The sequence below is a fragment of the Centropristis striata genome, chromosome 13, assembly GCF_030273125.1.
Source record: "Centropristis striata isolate RG_2023a ecotype Rhode Island chromosome 13, C.striata_1.0, whole genome shotgun sequence".
NCBI classification, from domain to species: Eukaryota; Metazoa; Chordata; class Actinopteri; order Perciformes; family Serranidae; genus Centropristis; species Centropristis striata.
In genome coordinates this window covers 37,279,558-37,303,499 of record NC_081529.1, presented here as the reverse complement: position 1 = coordinate 37,303,499, position 23,942 = coordinate 37,279,558, and the positions used below count along the sequence as shown (strand labels likewise).

The following is a 23,942-nucleotide window of genomic DNA, read 5'->3' as shown; positions in this document are numbered from 1 at the left end:
CACTGTTCTAATATCTAATGCTACAGACCCCCTCACTGTACATGTAAAGCTGTACAGCAGGTCCTCCACTCAGAACAGAACATGATAATCTCTGTGGTAATGCAGCTGAGAGCTGAGTCTCCTCATAGTGGATATCAGCTCCATCACAGCTCACTTTATGAGCTTTAAAGAAGAATCTCTTCACTCTCCTGATTCAGTTCAGAAATGCGTGTTTAAATAAATATTGTTATTGTTTGTGTTCTTGTTTCATCTGGGGTATTATAAACGCCATTTTTAGAAGGAACTGTGCCTTTTTCATCCCACTGAATGTTGCAAGGTCTTAAATTGTTGAAACAAATAATCCTTGGGAAGAAAACATGCCCTTGATGCATCTAGAGCAGGAAATAATGATTTGGAAAACAAAATGTGAAGCTGAACAGGAGAGAGAGAGAGAGAGAGAGAGAGAGAGAGAGAGAGAGAGAGAGAGAGAGAGACGTCTTTTATATTTGCTGCAGCTTCTTCTGCATCACTATGATGTTTTTCTTATCTGATGATGGGGGAGGAGAGTTCTTTGAGACTGAACAAAAGAACAAGAGTCTGTTTTCCTCAGAGAAGAGCAGGGAGGAGTGAGGACGGAGACAGGGAACTTTATGAAGCCCTTCTTCCAACAGGCAATAATTAACATGCACCCCTTATACCCAGACCCAATTAGAGCTTCCATCTTGTCTTTGTGGTAAAAAGGGCCGACGGCCTCACAGTTGAGGAGAATGATCAAATGGTGAAATAAGGGACTTTCCCAGCTATGCTGCAGTGGTTCATCTGGTGGATGGCTTGGTCTCATCTTGACACTCAACACTGTGCTGCCTTGGGTCCAGAGCCGGCCCAGGCCTCCATGGGGCCCTAAGCAGAATTCGACTTTGGGGCCCTCTATATCTGCCAATAATATTGATAAACATTATAAACTCATTGCGGCTCTTGCAGTGTTGCAGCCTGATATGTTGTTACACATTTAAGGGGGTGGCCCAGTTAATAACATAAATAATACCAATGCAATAATAATACAAATAATACCAATGAATGAATGATGTCCGGGGTGTCACATATGTATGGTTTTTAATCTCAAAATGTAGCATATTTAACTAGAAGAGCCAGCAAGGGTTGATTTACACATCGTTCCAAATGGTAAAACATTATATAAAAAAACCTATATTATATATATTTTAGTAAAAGTGACATCTGGTTTATTATTTTTGGCTTTAAAAAACTACAACAGCAATGTGCGAAAATAAATTGTAGTGCAAGAACAACAATAAAGTGCAACAACAAATAAAATCACTTAGAAATATCTATCTATATATATATATATCTATATATATATATATATATATATATATATATATATATATATATATATATAGAAGTAAAGATGTTATATGATTATCATATAACATCTTTACTTCTTGAATAAGTCAACCAGCTCCGCTTGACTTTTTCCCCATTGACTAACTGTCTATAGGTATAGTGATAATGGTAACCATAGTGATAATGGTAACTATAGTGATAATGGTAACTATAGTGATAATGGTAACCATAGTGATAATGGTAACTATAGTGATAATGGTAACTATAGTGATAATGGTAACCATAGTGATAATGGTAACCATCGTGATGATGGTAACCATAGTGATAATGGTAACCATAGTGATAATGGTAACTATAGTGATAATGGTAACTATAGTGATAATGGTAACTGTCTATAGGTATAGTGATAATGGTAACCATAGTGATAATGGTAACTATAGTGATAATGGTAACTATTGTGATAATGGTAACCATAGTGATAATGGTAACTATAGTGATAATGGAAACTATAGTGATAATGGTAACTGTCTATAGGTATAGTGATAATGGTAACCATAGTGATAATGATAACCATAGTGATGATGGTAACCATAGTGATAATGGTAACCATAGTGATAATGGTAACTATAGTGATAATGGAAACTATAGTGATAATGGTAACTGTCTATAGGTATAGTGATAATGGTAACCATAGTGATGATGGTAACCATAGTGATAATGGTAACCATAGTGATAATGGTAACCATAGTGATAATGGTAACTATAGTGATAATGGTAACTGTCTATAGGTATAGTGATAATGGTAACCATAGTGATAATGGTAACTATAGTGATAATGGTAACTATTGTGATAATGGTAACCATAGTGATAATGGTAACTATAGTGATAATGGAAACTATAGTGATAATGGTAACTGTCTATAGGTATAGTGATAATGGTAACCATAGTGATAATGATAACCATAGTGATGATGGTAACCATAGTGATAATGGTAACCATAGTGATAATGGTAACTATAGTGATAATGGAAACTATAGTGATAATGGTAACTGTCTATAGGTATAGTGATAATGGTAACCATAGTGATGATGGTAACCATAGTGATAATGGTAACCATAGTGATAATGGTAACTATAGTGATAATGGTAGCTGTCTATAGGTATAGTGATAATGGTAACCATAGTGATGATGGTAACCATAGTGATAATGGTAACCATAGTGATAATGGTCACTATAGTGATAATGGTAACCGTCTATAGGTATAGTGATAATGGTAACCATAGTGATAATGGTAACCATAGTGATAATGGTAACTTCAGCCATCGTGCCTTTTGGGGAATGAAAAGTTCTCCTTAACAGGCAGAGGCCCTCTGATCACCTGCTCAGTCCTGTTTAAATCTGAGAGGAATTATTAATTATTTTTTTCATTAGTCTTTGAGGTGTTCAGTAGGAAATAAGCTTTTATCAGATCCCTATATTCAGACGTAAATAATGATTTAGAAAAATGAATTCAAAAATCTTCAAAATCGAGGATGCACACCTTCATGCCATGAGCAAGACACACACACACACACACACACACACACAGACAGACTTGCTTTTATAGACAGATGACTCTACTCTTCTATTTGCCAGTAAAACAGCATCTGCTGACACACGACCTTCACCTCACTCCCTCGAGATCAAAATATTTAAAATCCCATCTGTAGCAAGTTATTATTATTCATTTATGTAACATTATTAGCATTTGTTCCATTTAGAAACTGATTTTTATTGTGGAATCTGAAATGATGACATGGACATGTCGGTGGTGGTGACTTCTTACAGGTTGAATGAATGTGACACCATGGAAGGATAAATCTTTAAAACACACTTCCTGAGGACTTGGCATGCACTCTGTGGTTTAAATGGTACAGTAAAAGCTGATAAAGACAGAAAAACTCCATAGTGGGAAAATTTGGTTTCTTATCTGGTACTTTAGTGTCTTTTTGGTCATTTTACATAATTCTTGGGTAATTTAGTGTCGTTTTTGGTAATTTAATGTCTTATTTTGGTCATATTACATAACTTTTTTGGTCAAAAAATCCCCCCAATGTAACCCTGTGGAGAGGCTAGAGTGGATGACATCATCGCTAGAATGCAGAGGAAGAGAAAATGTGTCCAAAAATAAATTTGGAAACAAATAATAATATTACAAAGCTTTAATGACTTTGTTTTAGAAATGTAGTGTCTTTTTTGGTAATTTTACATACTTTTTTGGGTAATTTGATGTCTTATTTTGGTCATTTTACATCATTTCTTTTGGTAATTTGGTTTCTTATCTGGTACTTTAGTGTCTTTTTGGTCATTTTACATAATTCTTGGTTAATTTAGTGTCGTTTTTGGTAATTTAATGTCTTATTTTGGTCATATTACATCCCCCCAATGTAACCCTATGGAGAGGCTAGAGTGGATGACATCATTGCTAGAATGCAGAGGAAGAGAAAATGTGTCCAAAAATACATTTGGAAACAAATAATTATATTACTAAGCTTTAATGACTTTGATTTAGAAATGTAGTGTCTTTTTGGTCATTTTACATCATTTTTGGGTAATTTAGTGTCGTTTTTGGTAATTTAATGTCTTATTTTGGTCATATTACATAACTTTTTTGGTTTGGCACACACACACACTCAAAAGGTATCAAATCGACCGGTTCGGCCATGACAAGTGTGCTATGACTTTTCTAAGGATTTCGACAAACGGTTTTCAAATTATTCAGAAAAAACACAAAAAATCCCCCCAATGTTACCCTATGAAGAGTCTAGAGTGGATTACATCATTGCTAGAGTGCAGAGGAAGAGAAAATGTGTCCAAAAATAAATTTGGAAACAAATAATTATATTAAAAAGCTTTAATGACTTTGTTTTAGAAATGTAGTGTCTTTTTTTGGTAATTTTACATAATTTCTTTTGGTAATTTGGTTTCTTATCTGGTACTTTAGTGTCTTTTAGGTCATTTTACATAATTTTTGGGTAATTTAGTGTCGTTTTTGGTAATTTAATGTCTTATTTTGGTCATATTACATAACTTTTTTGGTTTGGCACACACACTCAAAAGGTATCAAATCGGTTCGGTCATGACAAGTGTGCTATGACTTTTCTGAGGGTTTCGACAAACGGTTTTCAAATTATTCCGAAAAAACACAAAAAATCCCCCCAATGTTACCCTATGGAGAGGCTAGAGTGGATGACATCATCGCTAGAATGCAGAGGAAGAGAAAATGTGTCCAAAAATAAATTTGCAAACAAATAATAATATTACAAAGCTTTAATGACTTTGTTTTAGAAATGTAGTGTCTTTTTTGGTAATTTTACATAATTTTTTGGGTAATTTGATGTCTTATTTTGATCATTTTACATAATTTCTTTTGGTAATTTGGTTTCTTTTTGGTACTTTAGTGTCTTTTTGGTCATTTTACATCATTTTTGGGTAATTTAGTGTTGTTTTTGGTAATTTAATGTCTTATTTTGGTCATATTACATAACTTTTTTGGTTTGGCACACACACACACACACTCAAAAGGTATCAAATCGACCGGTTCGGCCATGACAAGTGTGCTATGACTTTTCTAAGGATTTTGGCAAACGGTTTTCAAAATAAACTAGAGTGGATGACATCATTGCTAGATTGCAGAGGAAGAGAAAATGTGTCCAAAAATAAATTTGGAAACAAATAATTATATTAAAAAGCTTTAATGACTTTGTTTTAGAAATGTAGTGTCTTTTTTTGGTAATTTTACATAATTTCTTTTGGTAATTTGGTTTCTTATCTGGTAATTTAGTGTCTTTTAGGTCATTTTACATCATTTTTGGGTAATTTAGTGTCGTTTTTGGTAATTTAATGTCTTATTTTGGTCATATTACATAACTTTTTTGGTTTGGCACACACACACACACACTCAAAAGGTATCAAATCGACCGGTTCGGCCATGACAAGTGTGCTATGACTTTTCTAAGGATTTTGGCAAACGGTTTTCAAAATAAACTAGAGTGGATGACATCATTGCTAGAGTGCAGAGGAAGAGAAAATGTGTCCAAAAATAAATTTGGAAACAAATAATTACATTAAAAAGCTTTAATGACTTTGTTTTAGAAATGTAGTGTCTTTTTTTGGTCATTTTGCATAATTTCTTTTGGTAATTTGGTTTCTTATCTGGTAATTTAGTGTCTTTTTTGGTCATTTTTACGTAATTTTTGGGTAATTTAATGCCTTTTTTTAATAATTCAGTGTCTTATTTTGGTCATTTTACATAACTTTTTTGGTTTGGCACATACACTAAAAAGGTATCAAATTGAGGCTAGAGTGAATGACATCATAGCTAGAGTGCAGAGGGAGAGAAAAATTTGTTAAAAAATAAATGTGGAAACTGTGCTCGAGGCTGCAGATACCACTCTACAGAAATAATTTATACATAGAAACGTAGTAAAATGTGTCTTCTCCCTCACATTGGTGTGGTAAAGCTGTCAGAGTTGTAGTTTGGGCGTAGTCAGAGGTGAGGTTTCAGTAAATATCCTGTGTGACATTTCTTCTCCTCAACAGGGATTAAAGTGATCGGAGGAGTAAAGGAGCTGACTGGAGAGGAGTTTGGAGTCTACGTCAAACGAATTTTACCAGGTGGCCTTGCATCAAGTGATGGTGAGTTCTGTTTCCTCTGAGAGTTTATCAGTCCTCTAGACCAGCTATTCTCAACCTTGGGGTCCCGACCCCAATTGGGGTCGCGAGATTATTTCTGGGGGTCGCCAAATCATTTTGGAAGTCAGCTCTGTCTCCACTGTGTTAAAGTGTTCATGTGTTTTAGTCTTTTTGGTCATTTCATGTCTTTTTTTTCATCATTTCGGGGTTTTTTTTGGTCATTTTGTGTCTTTTTTTGGTCATATTGCATTTTTTTTGGTCATTTTGTGTCTTTTTTTAGTCATTTTGTGTCTTTTTTTGGTCATTTCGGGGTTTTTCGGTCATTTCGGGGGGGTTTTGGTAATTTTGTGCCTTTTTTTTTGGTAATTTTGTCTTTTTTGATCATTTTGTGGTCAATTTGTGTCTTTTTTGGCTTTTCTTAGTCATTTTGTGTCTATTTTGTCATTTGGTGTCTTTTTTTAGTCATTTTGTCTTTTTTTGGTCATTTTGTGTCTTTTTTAGTCATTTTGTGTCTTTTTGTGGTCATTTTGTGGTCATTTTGTGTCTTCTTTGGTCATTTATGTCTTTTTTTGGTCATTTTGTGTCTTTCTTGGTCATTTTGTGTCTTTTTTGGTCATTTTATTTCCTTTTTTTGGTCATTTTGTTTCTTTTTTGGGTGATCTGAACTGTGCATGTGAGATTGTGTTCAGTGAGGGGGGGTCACGGACAACATGGATGTTAAATTGGGGGTCGCAACTCAAAAAGGTTGAGAATAGCTGCTCTAGACATTATTACTTCAATTTATAGCTTATAGTCAGGTGCAAATACGGTTTAACACTAAAAGAACTTCTACCAAAAGGTTTCTCAGTGGTTTATAGTATCAGATGGACTTAAAAAGACTAAAAGTTGACCAGTTTCATTCTGAACTTAACTGACCCAAGAAAAAAACATTCTCCATCCATCCATCCATTCTCCTCCGCTTATCCGGGGCCGGGTCGCGGGGGCAGCAGGCTAAGCAGGGCAGTCCAGGCGCCCCTCTCCTCAGCCACAACGTCCAGCTCCTCCTGGAGGACCCAGAAAAACATTCTGTTAGACACAAAATAACCAAAAAAAGACACAGAAGACACAAAATGACAAATAAAGAGATACAATGACCAAAAAAGACACAGAATGACCAAAAAAGACACAAAATGACAAAAAAGACACAAAATAACAAAAAAAAGACACAGCAACAGACACAAAATGACTACAAAAAGACACAAAATGACTAGAAAAAAAGACACAAAATGACAAAAAAAGACACAAAAACGACATGAAAAGGATTAAAAAATGGACAAAACAGTCCAAGACTCCATAGAGTTCATTCTCTTTCATCTAATTGTTCACTTTGTCACTTTTCTTCTTATCTTTACACATTTAAATTAAAATGTCTAATTATTTCTGAAAACACATGACAGACATGACTCAACGTCTAATTCAAATGAACAAAATATTATACCCTGTATAGCCTGGATTTGAATGTGTTGTCTTCCTTGGAACCAGCAGGTCCTGATTTAACTGTTTGATTTATCATTTGTCTACTCATAAACATAAAGAAGCTTTCCATGCTCCATGTGATGTCACCCTGGTCTGATATGTGGTGAACTCATTTGTAAATCAGATGAAGTGTGATTCTTTTACAGAACAGATTTGGAGTCTGTGCAGGTTTCTGAATCTGACATTGGACGCCTGATGTCCATTGTCCTTGACTAAAGACACACAGTCCCTCTCTCTTCCTCTTCCTCTTCTTCCTCTCTGTCTTTGTTGGAGGAAAGTTTAAACTTTGACCATCTGTGAAAAGTCTTTCAGGCTGACCAGCAGAGATCTGGTTCATGGTCCAGATGGTCCAGAAACGATGATATTCTGGATGTCCACATGAGTCAGAGGGTCTGAAGAGTTGTTTAGATGGAAACCTCTTCCTCATGCTAGGGCAGGGGTCTCAAACTCAAATTACCTGGGGGCCGCTGGAGGCAGTATCAAAATGACCAAAAAAAGGCACAAAATTACTAAAAAAGACACAAAATGACAGAAAAAAAACTAAATTACTAAGAAAAAGACACAAAATGACCAGAAAAGACACAAAATTACAAAGAAAGGACACAAAATGACAGAAAAAAAAACTAAATTACTAAAAAAAGACACAAAATGACCAAAAAACCCCACAAAATGACCAAAAAAGACACAAAATTACAAAGAAAGGACACAAAATGATTGAAAAAACACTAAATTATTTTAAAAAGACACAAAATGACCCAAAAAAGACACAAAATGACCAAAAAAGACACAAAATGTCGGGGGGAAAAACTAAATTACTTAAAAAAGAAACAAAATGACCAAAAAAAGACACAATATTATTAAAAAAAGACAAAAAATTACCCAAAAAAAAGACACAAAATTACCAAAACAGTAATTAAAGGGACCTTCCACACACAACGCGGTAAAGTGCCATTCATATAAAACTCACATTAAACTTTCATATCAAGGTGAGGGCCACAAAATATCATCACGAGGGCCACAATTGGCCCGCGGGCCGCCAGTTTGAGACCCATGTGCTAGGGTGACCAGTAGATCTTCCTTGACCCAGCACCACAGCAAAGATGTACTGTACACACAGACACTGGATTCATTCATTCATTCTTTCATTATAAATTAATTCATTCATTCTTTTTAACCACTAATCTGTACTGGGGTCACTGGGGGCAGAGACAGTCCCAGCTAATATTACAGCATTGATGCAGTGTGGTGACCTGTCCACACCAAGGTTATTATAGTTAACGAAACTAACCAAATAACCAAAACTAGAATTGAAAAAACATTTTCGTTAACTGAAATAAAAATAAAAACTAGAGTTTTTAAAAACACGATAACTAACTGAAACTGTATTGTGTGGTTACAAAACTAACTAAAACTAACTAAAATTATAGTGGAAATGTCCTTAGTTTTTGTGTTTGTCAACTTTTTTCATTCATAATTCAGTGTTTCTATTTGAACATGCAACACATGGTGAATATGTTTACTGAGACTGGGATGTTTACACTAGAACCAAAATTCAAAACAGTTAATAACCTTATTGGGGCTGAGATGATAAACCAAAGGAAATAAAGGAAATATTTATTATGACCTCTTTGAATCTGGCACCAACACATAGCCCATTACAAAAAAACTAAAACTAATAAAAACTAAACTACACAACACAAAAACAGCATTTAGAAAACAAACACCACAACACAACACAAGTGTTTCCAGAGGACACGTTAAAGTGATGCACACGCCTGGACACACGCTTGATATTATCACGTTATTTCAAGATAATTATAACTTCATGTTATAACGTTAGCCAGCGATCGATAGCATGCTAGCGTTAGCGGGCTAGCAAGACCAAGACCAACTCGGTGCTGTTCAGAGAGACCGACTAAAACCTGTTTTATTCATTTATTTGATTTGTTTGACTGCAATGTGATTGATACGGGCTAGCAGGCTAACGCTAGCAGGCTAATGCTAGCAGGCTAATGCTATAGATCACGTATAACATGAAAATACGATTATCATGAATTAACGTGACAATACCAAGTGTGTCCAGACGTGTGCATATATCTATATCTATATATAGATATATATATATATCTATATCTATATCTATATATATATATATATATATATATATATATCTTGGTGCAGTGATTTGGTACAAGGGGACAAATGCATCCAGCTGTTTGTATAGTACTAGTATAATGAACTAATAAGGAATAAAACTGAAGTGAAGTTAGAGTGAGTGGACAGACTGATAACTGATAACTCTGGAGAGACACAACAACTATTCTTCTTCTCTATGAGTAATAAAACATAAATAAAACACAGCAGTAAGTTGGCATGGCCTACTTTCTCTACACCATAAATGATGGATATAGGTCACATATTTTGGGGTGAAACAGAGATCTGTTGGTGCCCAAAAGGAAGAGAGAAATCATTTCTGCTGCAGTCAGACAGACATCACCACGGCTCAGTATGTTCTGTTCATTCCTAATGACGAGTCATAACACTAAATATTAATTATTAATGTGAAAGCATCACTTGAAGACGTTGTTCTGATGTGAACCTGAAGAATCACTAACATAGAGACACACATTTGTTTACTGAAGTGAATCCGTTTCATGTTTCGTCCCTTTTTTGTGCTATTTTTCATCTGCATTGTTCTGCCCCTGGCTCAGAAATATCATCCATAAACTTCACTACTGCAGGGGTCTCAAACTCAGATTACCTGGGGGCCGCTGGAGGCAGTATCCAAATGACAAAAAAGAGACACAAAATGACAAAAAAAAAAGACACAAAATGAAAAAAAAAGACACAGAATTACCAAAAAAGACACAAAATGACAAAAAAAGACACAAAATGACAGAAAAAAACTAAATTACTTAAAAAAGAAACAAAATGACCGAAAAAGACACCCAATTATTTAAAAAGACACAAAATTACTAGAAAAGACACAAAATCATTAAAAAAGACACCCAATTATTTAAAAAGACACAAAATTATTTTAAAAAGACACCCAATTATTAAAAAGGACACAAAACTATTTAAAAAAGACACAAAATTTAAAAAAAGACACAAAATGACCAAAAAAAGACACAGAATTACCAAAAAAGATACACAATTATTAAAAAAGGCTCAAAATTTAAAAAAAGACACAATTATTAAAAAAACACAATTATTTAAAAAAAACACAAAATTATTAAAAAAGACACAAAATTATTAAAAAAGACACAAAATGACAGAAAAAAACTAAATTACTTAAAAAAGAAACAAAATGACTGAAAAAGACACAGAATTACCAAAAAAGACACAAAATTACTAGAAAAGACACAAAATTATTAAAAAAAGACACAAAATGACAGAAAAAAACTAAATTACTTAAAAAAGAAACAAAATGACTGAAAAAGACACAGAATTGCCAAAAAAGACACAAAATTACTAGAAAAGACACAAAATCATTAAAAAAGACACCCAATTATTTAAAAAGACACAAAATTATTTAAAAAAGACACAAAATTATTTTAAAAAGACACCCAATTATTAAAAAGGACACAAAATTATTTAAAAAAAGACACATAATTATTTAAAAATACACACAATTATTAAAAAAAGACACAAAATTATTTAAAAAAAGACACAAAATTTAAAAAAAAGACACAAAATTAAAAAAAAAGACACAAAATGACCAAAAAAAGACACAGAATTACCAAAAAAGATACAAAATTATTAAAAAAGACACAAAATTATCAAAAAGACACAATTATTAAAAAAACACAATTATTTAAAAAAGACACACAATTATTTTAAAAATACACACAATTTAAAAAAAACACAAAATTATTAAAAACGACCCAAAATTACCAAAAACAGTAATTAAAGGGACCTTCCACACACAACACGGTAAAGTGCCATTCATATAAAACTCACATTAAACTTTCAGATCAAGGTGGGGGCCACAAAATATCGTCACGAGGGCCACAATTGGCCCGCGGGCCACCAGTTTGAGACCCCTGGTTTGTGGGCTTATTTTAAAATCGGCCAGAGGTTTTCCAGGCATTTTTCCAGGCGTTTTGGGCCTAAATAGGTTATTAAACTGTTATGAGGTTTAATGAAGTTCTTCTGTGTATTAACGACTAAAGACCTCCTGACCTCTGACCTCTCTGACAGGAAACCTGTTGCCAGGAGACCAGATCTTGGAGGTGAACGGGGACAGTCTAGTAGGCGTCACAAGTGAAAGGTAATAAAATAAAATAAAAATTAAGAATTACTGCTCTTGTTGTTTGTACACTGTAGAAAACCAGATCAAACAGTAAATCTGAGGCTGCATGGACAGATAATTTACCTTGACAAGATTTATTAAATTAAGATTATTAAATCTAGAAATAAGCATGTTGAACACTTAAAATAATAAATTAACTCTTAAAACCAGATAAAGTAAAGCTGCCAGCAGTGATGAACTGGCCCGAGCAGAGTGACCTGATGATTATTTGGTTCTTACCAAGATAAAAAAAAACTTTCTGTGTCTTTTTTTGGTGTTTTTTGTCTTTTTGTGGAGTTTTTTTTGGTGATTTTACGTCTTTTGTGTCTTTTCTTGGTATTTTTTTGTCTTTCTATGTCTTTTTTTGTGTTTTTTTGTGTCTTTTTTGTTTTTTTTGTGTCTTTTTTTGTGTCTTTTTTTGTGTTTTTTAGTCATTTTACATCTTTTTTTTCTTTTTTGGTCTTTTTGAGTCTTTTTTGTCTTTTTTTGTGTCTGTCTTTGTCTTTTTTTGGTCTTTTTGTGTCTTTTTTGTGTCTTTTATGTGTCTTTTTTTGGTGATTTTACGTCTTTTGTGTCTTTTTTGGTGGGTTTTTTGTCTTTTTTAGTCATTTTTTACGTCTTTTGTTTCTTTTTTGGTCCTTTTTGAGTCTTTTGTGTCTTTTTTGTGTCTTTGTGTGTATTTTTTGTGTCTTTTTTGTGTCTGTTTTTTGTCTTTTTTTGGTCTTTTTGTGTCTTTTTTGTGTCTTTTATGTGTCTTTTTGTGTATTTAAAAAAAAAAACCTTTAGATTTAGAAGTGTTAGATCATTTATCTGGTTTTAAGAGTTAATTTCTTATTTTAAGTGTTCAACATGCTTATTTCTAGATTTAATAATCTTAATTTAATAAATCTTGTCGAGGTAAATTATCTGTCCATGCAGCAAGATCATTTCCCTCAGATTTACTGTTTGATCTGGTTTTAGACCTTTAGATTTACTGTTTGATCTGGTTTTAGACCTTTAGATTTACTGTTTGATCTGGTTTTAGACCTTTAGATTTACTGTTTGATCTGGTTTTAGACCTTTAGATTTACTGTTTGATCTGGTTTTAGACCTTTAGATTTACTGTTTGATCTGGTTTTAGACCTTTAGATTTACTGTTTGATCTGGTTTTAGACCTTTAGATTTACTGTTTGATCTGGTTTTAGACCTTTAGATTTACTGTTTGATCTGGTTTTAGACCTTTAGATCTACTGTTTGATCTGGTTTTAGACTAAACACCTTGTTACAGTGTATGACCAGAGGACTCTCTAGTAATAATGTGGATGTGTTGCTGTTCCAGAGCGGTGGATGTGTTGAGAGCAGCGTCTGCAACCAATCACATGCGTCTTCTCATCGCCAGAGACGAGGAAGCAAAGTAAGAACACGTCTATGGACATAATACAGGAATATATTATGTTTTACATCACTCTGTCATTATGTTTCCATAACTGATTAACTGATCATTTCAGACAGATCTGTGATCAACAGCTGGTTGTCCTCATCTCAAAACATTAGAATATCATGAAAAAGTTCAATATTTTTCATCAATCATTTCAGAAAGTGAAACTCATACATTATATAGATTCATTACACATAGAGTGAAATATTTCAAGCCTGTTTTTCTTGTAGTTTTGATGATTCTGGCTTAGAGAGAATGAAAACAGAAAACTCAGTGTCTCTGTTGGTAATTTTATATCTTTGTGTCTTTGTTGTGTCTTTTTGGTCATTTTATGTTTTTTTTTTTTGTAATTCTACATACTTTTTTGGTCATTTTATGTATTTCCTTGGTATTTTGTGTCTCTTTTTGGTAATATTGTGTCTTTTTTGGGTCATTTTTTTTGTCTTTTTGGTAATTTTATTTTTTGTTACTAAGAAAATCCATAAAATGACCAAAAAGACACAAAATTACCAAAAGTGACGCAAAATACCAAGGAAATACTAAAAAAATACCAAAAAGACACAAAAAATACATAAAATTACCAAAAGAGACACAACATAACAAAGAAAATACATAAAATGACCAAAAAGACACAAAATGACCAAAAAGAGACATAAATTTACCAAAAGAGACAGAAAATACCAACTGTGGACTCACATATTCAACTGCTTCACAATATTCTAATTTTCTTTTCATTATCTCTAAGCCGGAATCATCATAATTACAAGAAAAACAGGCTTGAAATAGTTCAGTCTATATGTACTGAATCTATATAATGTATGAGTTAAAAATAAGTCCCATAATAACCATTAAATCACACATTCAGACATAACCAAAGCTCTGTTCTTTAATATATACGTGCCTCTGCTCAGACACTGTGTATGATTGATGCAGCTTCTCCTGGATTAATCCCTAACTGTAATACATTTCACTGTAAAATAACAGTAAAATACTGGCAGCAGGGACGCCAACATTTTACTGTATCCATGTACTATAATTTATTCTAACAGTATATTATCGTATTTTGTATTACAGTATATGACAGTAGGATAATGGTGGGTGTTGTGGTTATTTTACAGGACATTTATTGTAATTTATCAAGCAGTATAATACAGTTTAATGCTGTTAAATTACAGTTATCAATTGTTAATTGACCGATTGAACTGTTAATTTACATGTGAGGGATGGATGTTTAACAGTATTTTACATTTATTTTAAAATACAGTAGGATTCTGTTGTAAACACAACGTAAATACACAGAAATTTGTTACAGTGGAAATAGTATCTGATTGCAATAATTGTCAGTGATATTGCATTTGGGATTCACCATATTGAAGTTATGATAGTTTGTTATGTAAAGTATGTTAGAATGATCATGATGAGACTCTTCATTCTGTAGAAAACCTTTTACAGGCCGTGATATCACTGCAGCACCATAATACTTTATTCACACATATTTTGCCTTGAACAAATATTTTGTCTTCATGCGACAATTTCCATAACATTTTAATTTGAAGAGCAGCTTACAGTTTATCTGTGAGTGTACCCCGAGGCGTCAGAGTCTAATATTATATTATATATTATATTATATATTTGAATGTGAGGATTGTTCTGCTCTGGTTGGATGTTGGTGCTGCTGATGTTTATTCTCCTGGTTAAACACACTGCAACAAACATGAAGCTCACCAAGTATTTTTCTTCTTATATCTAGCAATAGTATCTTAATTATCTTGTTTATTGAGTATAATTTACCTACTGACTACACTGCCCTACAGAGTCTAACTGCAGTAACTACATTTATGGTCAAAATTGAGTTATAACTAAAAATGAACTCCTCGATGTCTGTTTTATCTTGTGATAAAGTTTGAGATAGATTAGATTGCTTTATTTCAGACGTAAGTCGCGAAAAACGGCCCAAAATTTTGCATTGAAATGAATGGGACGGCTGAAAAAAAATGAGCGAAAAAGAACAATAACTGGAGATATTTAAACGTCTACTTCTCAGGCATAATTTCACCTAGAGACTCCATTTAAACTTTAAACAGTAGACACAAGTCTTGTGTATTGGTGTATTAATTTGCGTTTCGATAGGTCATATAGTTTTTTATCAATCCCTGCTCAATGACCATGATCATTTTTGGAGAAATTCTGAGATTATAATGGGTGTGTATTGCACGGAATGTTCGTGTCACAGTGTGTGACATCATCGCCAGAGTGTAGAGGGAGAGAAAAAACTGTCAAAAAATAAATTTGAAAACTGCGCTCCAGGCCGCAAATTCCACTCTACAGAAATAATTTATACATAGAAACGAAGGAAAATTAGTCTTCTCCCTCACAATCCTCTGGTAAAGCTGTCAGAGTTATAGTTTGGGTGTAGGACGCACAGATGATCCACCAACACCACCAACAGCCTCATTGGCTCCCATATTAAAAACACAGGAAGATTTCTGAAAAAGGGAGATATAACAGTTTTTTTTAGATCGCTCTAACAAAGCTATTTTTTCATTTTTCTTTAAAAAAAACATATGTAGACGTTCAGGAAGAACTCAGGACGCTCAAAGTGAAGTCGGATCAATGATAGGTATTATGGTTTTGCCAAAAATGCTTGCCAAAAATGGCCAGAAATTCCAGTCTGTCCACCTCTGCTGTGACTGTTCAGGAACAGGTGTCAATTAATTCTGTTGATTGCTTTGATCTGATTGCCTTTGATCTTTGATGTGATTACAGTTACAGATACACACACACACACACACACACACACACACATGCGCGTAAGTGCGCACACTCCTCGCACATGCATACACATGCTTCAAACACACACGCGCACACACACACACACACACACACACACACACACACACACACACACACACACACACAGGTAACTTTATGTGATTTTAATTACACACACACACACACACACACACACACACACACATTTTGAGGTTAAAGGGCATAGTTTGAAATCTCTGAAGAATCTCATCATAGTGTACACACACCGGCAGTAGCCCCCGTGGCCCTTTCACAATTTCCCCAGAGGAAATTTACTAGTTATTATTATTATTATTATGTGCTAGTAGAGTAAAACTAACCAGGCGAATGTATTGGCTCAGAGTATTAGTGTTCTAGCAGCTTTCTAATCTGACCAACAACCAGTTTTGGTGAAAACAAGGTCAGTGCCAGCTGTCACTACCACACGACTCATCCCCTTCAGATTCATCTCACAAACATCACAGTCAGAATGTTTTCACATACAAGGAGTTTACTGTGGTGAACTGGTGCAGACTAACCTGTGGTGACTTCATCACCACAGAGGTCAGAGGTCAGGGTGAGGGTCTGTAGTCCTTTAGTTCTGTGGTTCTTGTTGTTTTGGTGACGGGGACACTAGTGGAGGTCTTGAAGCAGTCTGACACATGGCCTGTAATAATAATAATAATAATAATAATAATAACAATATTAATGATAATAACATCTTTATTTGTCATTGTAACAGTTACACTACAAAAAAAAGGTGTTTAAAAATCAGATCAAACAGTAAATCTGAGGGAAATGATGATTTACCTTGACAAGATTTATTACATTAAAATTGTTAAATCTAGAAATAAGCATGTTGAACACTTAAAATAAGAAATTAACTCGTAAAACAAGATAAATGATCTAATACTGCTAAATCTAAAGTTTTTTTTTTATCCTGGTAAGAAACAAATAATTTGCAGTGTACAATGAAATTAAGTGTATTCCTTGTTCAGTGCAAAAGTAGAAATAATTAAGTAAAAAGTCACTATGGACATAAAAAAAAGTGCATAAAAACCTCCCAGCCAACACATCCACATTCATAACATGTAACAGATAAAAGCTTTGGTAGCAGCGTTCAGTGAGATAATTAATGGCTGTTGGGTAGAAACAGTTTTTATTCTGTGTGTCCTGGTTTTATGGATCTGGATCTCCTGATACAAGTTGAAACAGTTTGTGACCGAGGTGTGATGAGTCTTTCAGGATGGAGTTGGCCTTTCCTTGGGACCTGAATTTGTATATTTTAATATCATTGGCTCAGGGCCGGCTCTAGCCCATTTGGTGCCCTGGGTGAGATCCACCACCCCACCCCACCCCCACCCCCACCAAAAAATGAAAACAACGCCATCATACACTTGAATGACAGAATCTGACCGTCTAAAGGGGGACCGATCTGACCGTCTAAAGGGGGGGAAATCTGACCGTCTAAAGGGGGGGGGGGTCTGACCATCTGGGGGGGGGGGGGGGCGATCTGACCGTCTAAAGGGGGGCCGATCTGACCGTCTAAAGGGGGCGATCTGACCGCCTAAAGGGGGGCAAGGCAATGACCACACGTCACATGACTCAGCACCACAAGTGACAAAATATAATTGTTTATCTGTTTCTTTATTTTGTTAATATTTATTATTTTCAAGACAGAGCACGAAGGTAGAGCGACAATGGGCATCAAAAATTATTGGGGTTTTTTTTTTTTTGTTTTTTTCTTGCTTGAGGGTGACCGCCTATGTCGCCTATGCCTAGAGCCTTATATTTCCTTAAAGGTGTGGTATTTTCCGCTTGTTACTGTAATCCTTGGGGAGGTGACAGACAGGGTTTAAAGCTCAGCTACTGGAGCAGATCCACATCATCAGGTAGAAGCTAATAGCAGCCACCAGGAGCACAATATGGGTTTCTGAGCATATTTTAGCAGGAATATGTAGATGATGTTAGAGCTGTCAAGTGACATCCTAACATCCCTGAATGTTAAAATGTCTTGTGTGGTGTAGCTTTGCTCCAGTGTGGAGAAATGACAGCAGAGAGAGAGAGAGAGAGAGAGAGAGAGAGAGAGAGAGAGGGAGAGAGAGAGAGAGAGAGAGCTTAACCTAGAGCTGTCCTCTGATCACATGAGCCTTAATCTCTGCTCTGCTTTAACTACCACAGCAGAGCTTAGAACCTGTCTGTCTGTCTGTCTGTCTGTCTGTCTGTCTGTCTGTCTGTCTGTCTGCCTGCCTGACTGTCTGTCTGTCTGCCTGCCTGCCTGCCTGCCTGCCTGACTGTCTGTCTGTCTGTCTGTCTGTCTGTCTGTCTGTCTGCCTGCCTGACTGTCTGTCTGTCTGTCTGTCTGTCTGTCTGTCTGCCTGTCTGTCTGACTGTCTGTCTGTCTGTCTGTCTGTCTGTCTGTCTGTACTTCTTTTAAAAACAAGTCATACCTAGCTTAGCATTAGCTACATGCTAACCAGCTGTGAGTCTTAAAACAAGCTCCAGTCAGGTTCCTGTTATAAAGACGTCAGTAAAGCTGCTCTTTAACACTTTAACCTGACTGGACTTCAACACTAACCTTATTTGTGGCTGTTGATCTTCATCAATAAATGGTGTCAGTGATGCAGGTCACAGTAATTCTTGTATCGTGCAATCATTCTATCAAACAACATCTAAATGTGCAATAATTTCATGCTATGTTTCTGTGTTGTTAATAACTTGTGAAACATCCTTCATCCAGATTTCAACCAATTATCGTGTATCGTGTGTCCCTGAAAAAATACAGAACATATGTCAACATCTTTACAGAACAACTTGTACATTTTACATCCTAAAACTGTAGTAATTTAAAAAAATAATACATTTACAAAGTTGTAGATTATAGCGTCCTTTACTGCTAATTTAACAGGATGATGCTGCTTTTATAGTAATTATTTATGCAACATTTACATGCAGATTTTGCTTATTGTGCATTGAATACCAGTAAATTAACATTCAGTTATTATTTATTGAACACTGAATACCAGTAAAATGTACAAGTTGTTCTGTAAAGTTGTTTACATTTGTACTGTATTTTTTGCAGAATTATTCTGGAAACCACAGCTGACAGTTTTTTTCTGTAAAAGCAACAGAATTTTTTTACAGTGTATGTCTACACTGTAAAAAATGTTTGTAGAAATTACAGTAAAATGCTGTCAAATTGCAACAGAAATAGACCATCAAATCTAAAATTGTTTATCACCGTATCTACTACACATTGAATTACCATAAATCATGAAATAGTAAAACTTTCATTTTTATTGTCATAAAATGCAGAAAACACACAATTTTACTGTAAAAAGAAAACATTTTGGTAAAATTAATGACGAAATGTCACAAGTACTGGATTATTCAGTCTAAATTACAGATTTTGCTGATGTCTACATTTCACTTTACAGTAAAAAAAAACAACAACTTTTCACCATAATGATAAATTCTCACTGTATTTTTACAGTGAAGTTCTGGCAACCACAGCTGCTGCTATTTTACTGTCAATTACAAAGATTTATTTTTTTACAGTGTAGGATTAAATGTGTTTCCTTCCTGCTTGAACTTAAATCCCACCAACTGATCTTCTTTTTTTAACTTTTAACTTAAGTGTCCTTGTTCTATTCTGTGTTTTTTTTCTATTGTTGTCTTTATTTATGCTACCTCAGTATTTTATTCTATTGTATTTTATTGTACTTGAATACCGGACTGCTGTGACAACCCAATTTCCCTTCGGGGATGAATAAAGTAATCTATCTATCCATCCATCCATCCATCCATCCATCCATCCATCCATCCATCCATCCATCCATCCATCCAACCAACCAACCAACCAACCAACCATCCATCCATCCATCCATCCATCCATCCATCCATCCATCCATCCAACCAACCAACCAACCAACCAACCATCCATCCATCCATCCATCCATCCATCCATCCATCCATCCAACCATCCATCCAATCAACCAACCAACCAACCAACCAACCAACCAACCAACCAACCAACCAACCATCCATCCATCCATCCATCCATCCATCCATCCATCCATCCATCTATCCATCTATCTATCTAAACAGCTGTAAAAGGCTTGGCCATGAACAGAATGATTCAAAATACCTCAGAAACTCAATGGATTTGAATTGATTGGTATCAACTCATGTTCTATTTCAGACACTGTCTTAGTCAGTAAAAAAAATTATTTTTCCATTTTGTCTTCCTCTTTTGTTTCCCTGAACAGGAGAGAATTTGCTGACTTGCTGGAGAAGTACGGATCTAATGGAAGCACCGGATCAACACGCAACTCCCCCATTCAGCAAGGTACCAAACCTCCTGTTCCTCTCTATAACACCTTAAATATCACATTATATTTTACAGCTTCTACTCATGTACTACCTGTAATTTGAAGTGGACATACACATATTTCATGCTCACATAAATATGTACATTTTTTGTATAATTGAATTTCTGTTTTCACTAGAGTTGCAACAAACAAAATCAAGATAAATGAGAACTTGTGTCAGAGTCCCTGACCAACACAATTACAGTTCATTCTTTCCTCTGTTATATGTTTTATTTGCAACCTGTGTTCATTTTGCAACATGTTGCAACATTTCTGTGTGTGAATCATAATTTTTAAGATCAGTTTTTATGTTTTCTTTTGTTTCTTTTGGGATCAAATTTTTTGATCCAGTAAGTCAAAGTTAAACATTAATAATCAGGACATAAAGGTGAAGTAACGCTGGAAAAACTGACACCAACATGACCTGGTGAAGAACTTTTAACAGATTTTTAACGGACATAATAGCCGAAGATTTCAGAGGGTTAATGTTGAATAAAAAGGAGATAAAATCATAGAGTTGTATGTAAAAACAGAGTATGAAGCCTAAAGGGTAGCTGGAGTTAGTCTGCCTTTAAAAATGTCTTCTGACAGCTTACCTTGTCCGTTACACAACTACAAACATGTGTTTCAGTTTGGAGGAAGGCAGACAGCTGGTTCACAGTGAAAGCATCAGGAGAATGAGGAAACATGGAGTCAGAGCTCAGATCTGTGATATTATTATTATTATTATACAGTCTGCTGAGACACTAAAAGGTGCTGTGGTTGGTTCTCCATCAGCCCAAAGATCACAACGTGAGATTAATCTACTGTGAGGGCCAGTTCATCCTTCAAAAGAACTACTTCCTGTTAAAAACGTGGCTGGTCCACTGATCATGTTTCAGTGGTTCTGGAGAGCCACATAGAGGGAGTGATGCTTCAACATGTTTAACATCAATATACAGTACAGGCCAAAAGTTTGGACACACCTTCTCATTCAATGCGTTTCCTTTATTTTCATGACTATTTACATTGTAGATTCATCAAAACTATGAATGAACACATGTGGAATTATGTACTTAACAAAAAAGTGTGAAATAACTGAAAACATGTCTTATATTCTAGTAAGCAAAGGGTGGTGACTTTGAGGAATCTAAAATACAAGACATGTTTTCAGTTATTTCACACTTTTTTGTTAAGTACATGTACATAATTTGTTAAGTACATGTACATAATGTACATAATTCCCAACCTGGTCTCACAGGAATCCGTGGAATAGCCACAGAATCACTCAAATTTCCGTGAAACTGGCACGGATTTGGCTACAATGCAAGTTAATGACAGTCATATCCCGTGGCTATTCCATGGATATTTGTTCCTATTGGTTTGTTCCAAGTCACGTGACTTTCAAGGTCCCGGCGGTCAGAAGAAAAAACATGGCGGACAGTTCTCTCATTTTTAGTGAAAAAAATCAATATTTTGACTTAGTTTCTGCATAAAAATGGATTTTGATCACATTTCTAGCGAGAAATATATGTTTTATTTTCTAAATATTCACTCGGTGAATGTACATAATCACTTTGTATGTTGGAATAGCCACGGGATATGACTGTCATTAACTTGCATTGTAGCCAAATCCGTGTCAGTTTCACGGAAATTTGAGTGATTCCGTGGCTATTCCACGGATTTTGAGTTAAGCGAAATCCGAATTTCACGGATTTCTGTGAGACCATGTTGATAATTCCATATGTGTTCATTCATAGTTTTGATGAATCTACAATGTAAATAGTCATGAAAATAAAGAAAACACATTGAATGAGAAGGTGTGTGTCCAAACTTTTGGCCTGTACTGTACAACATAAACATTAAACACATGTGTAGAACCTGATAATGTAATAAATTCCCGATAATGTAATAAAGTGCATTTCCCAATAATGTATTGCACTTTTTACCAATAATGTACTAAGGTATAACACCAAGCACCTAAAGATTTCAAGAAGCTGTTGAAAAGAAATGATCCACCAGGGATTTTCGAAATGAAATATGAGTAATGAAAACTAATCATTAGACCCAATAAAACATTAAATAATAAAGTACAAAACAGCATTTTGCAATAATAATTTAAAGTCTTCTGTGCTAAAGGTTTGTTCAAATGGTTTGGGAAGTCGGTTCCAAGCAGTCATGTCTCTCATTGCTGTTCTTTTACTGAAGTTTGTCTTTTATTGTTTATTTTATTGTCTATGTTTATTATTGGTAGAGAGAACTTTTTCTCGTTGTGTAGCTCTGATTGTCTGAGCTAAAATGAAGCTTTTTGTATAGAAGATATGGAGTTCTGGATATGGAAACATTTCTTACAAATAGTGAATAATGTAATCTATCACGTACCGTTAACCAGCCTTGTAGAACCTGATAATGTAATAAATTCCTGATAATGTAATAAATTCCTGATAATGTAATAAATTCCCGATAATGTAATAAAAATCTGCACTTGAGTCCATTGAAAATGTAATAAAACTTGATAATGTAATAACTTCCCGATAATGTAACAAAGTGCATTTCACAATAATGTAATACACTTTTTAACCAATAATGTAATAAAGCTGAACATTAATGGAAGGTTTTTGATCAAATCAAAGATGGCGGAAAATCCAATATGGCCGAAAAACCACCATTGAGGATGCATTGAGCTCTGATTGGCCGAAAGGGTTCCAGTGATACCTCGTTGGTGAAAAACGGATGAACGGGTCAAAAGTGAATAAACATTCAACTTTGACCTGTTGGTGGCGCTAGAGCTCTGAGCTAGAGTTGATACACAGTATCACCACTTGAACCCAAGTAATGGGTGGTCTGCTGTTAAATTATTACAATATTGGGGAATTATTACATTATCAGGACTTGGGAAATGAAGGCTCACCTGATAATGTAATAACCTCCATTAATGTTATACTTTATTACATTATTGGTAAAAAAAAAAAAGTTTATCACATTATTGGGAAATGCACTTTATTACATTATCAGGTTTTATTACATTTTCAATGGACTCAAGTGCAGATTTTTATTACATTATCGGGAAGTTATTACATTATCAGGTTCTCCACATGTTTTGGTGGCGAGCCTCAGTGGAGCCATCTGTAGCAGCAGCTAACAGTGGAAGACTTCTATTTAAGTCTTATTACCTTAAAGACCACATATCAAGAGACAAGAGCTCGTCATGTTAGCTTACTAACGGTTATCTTTTTAATGAATCATCCAGATTATTATTCAGATGAAAATCTGAAGCCAGCTGTTGATGTTTGATGGTTTGATAAAGGTGAGTGTGGTGACTGTTTGTGGTGTTTGTTGGTGAAGGAGGACGCTACCTGGACAGCACCTCGTCTGGGTCCTCGTCTCGCTCCCAGAGTCCTCTGTTGTTGAGTCCAGCAGGTTCTCAGAACACCTACAGCACCAGTGGGCCCATGCTGCGCTCCCTCAGGTAACTACAGGACTCACTGCACCCACACCACTGACCTGCTGCTGCTAACAGGCTGAGTTTTGGCTCACAGATACTCGTGGTAAACCCAGTTTTAC

General features: G+C 34.9%; 1 protein-coding gene across 1 annotated transcript in view; it reads left to right on the top strand.

Annotated features, from left to right (window-relative positions):
* Positions 1-23,942, top strand: part of si:dkeyp-72e1.9 (syntaxin-binding protein 4) — a 135,474-nt gene that overhangs the window by 59,660 nt on the left and 51,872 nt on the right. The window contains exons 3-7 of the mRNA XM_059347881.1: positions 5,924-6,019; positions 11,732-11,801; positions 13,141-13,215; positions 20,298-20,377; positions 23,724-23,847. Coding sequence (XP_059203864.1) covers positions 5,924-6,019; positions 11,732-11,801; positions 13,141-13,215; positions 20,298-20,377; positions 23,724-23,847 — 445 coding nt within the window. The remainder of the gene's footprint in view (positions 1-5,923; positions 6,020-11,731; positions 11,802-13,140; positions 13,216-20,297; positions 20,378-23,723; positions 23,848-23,942) is intronic.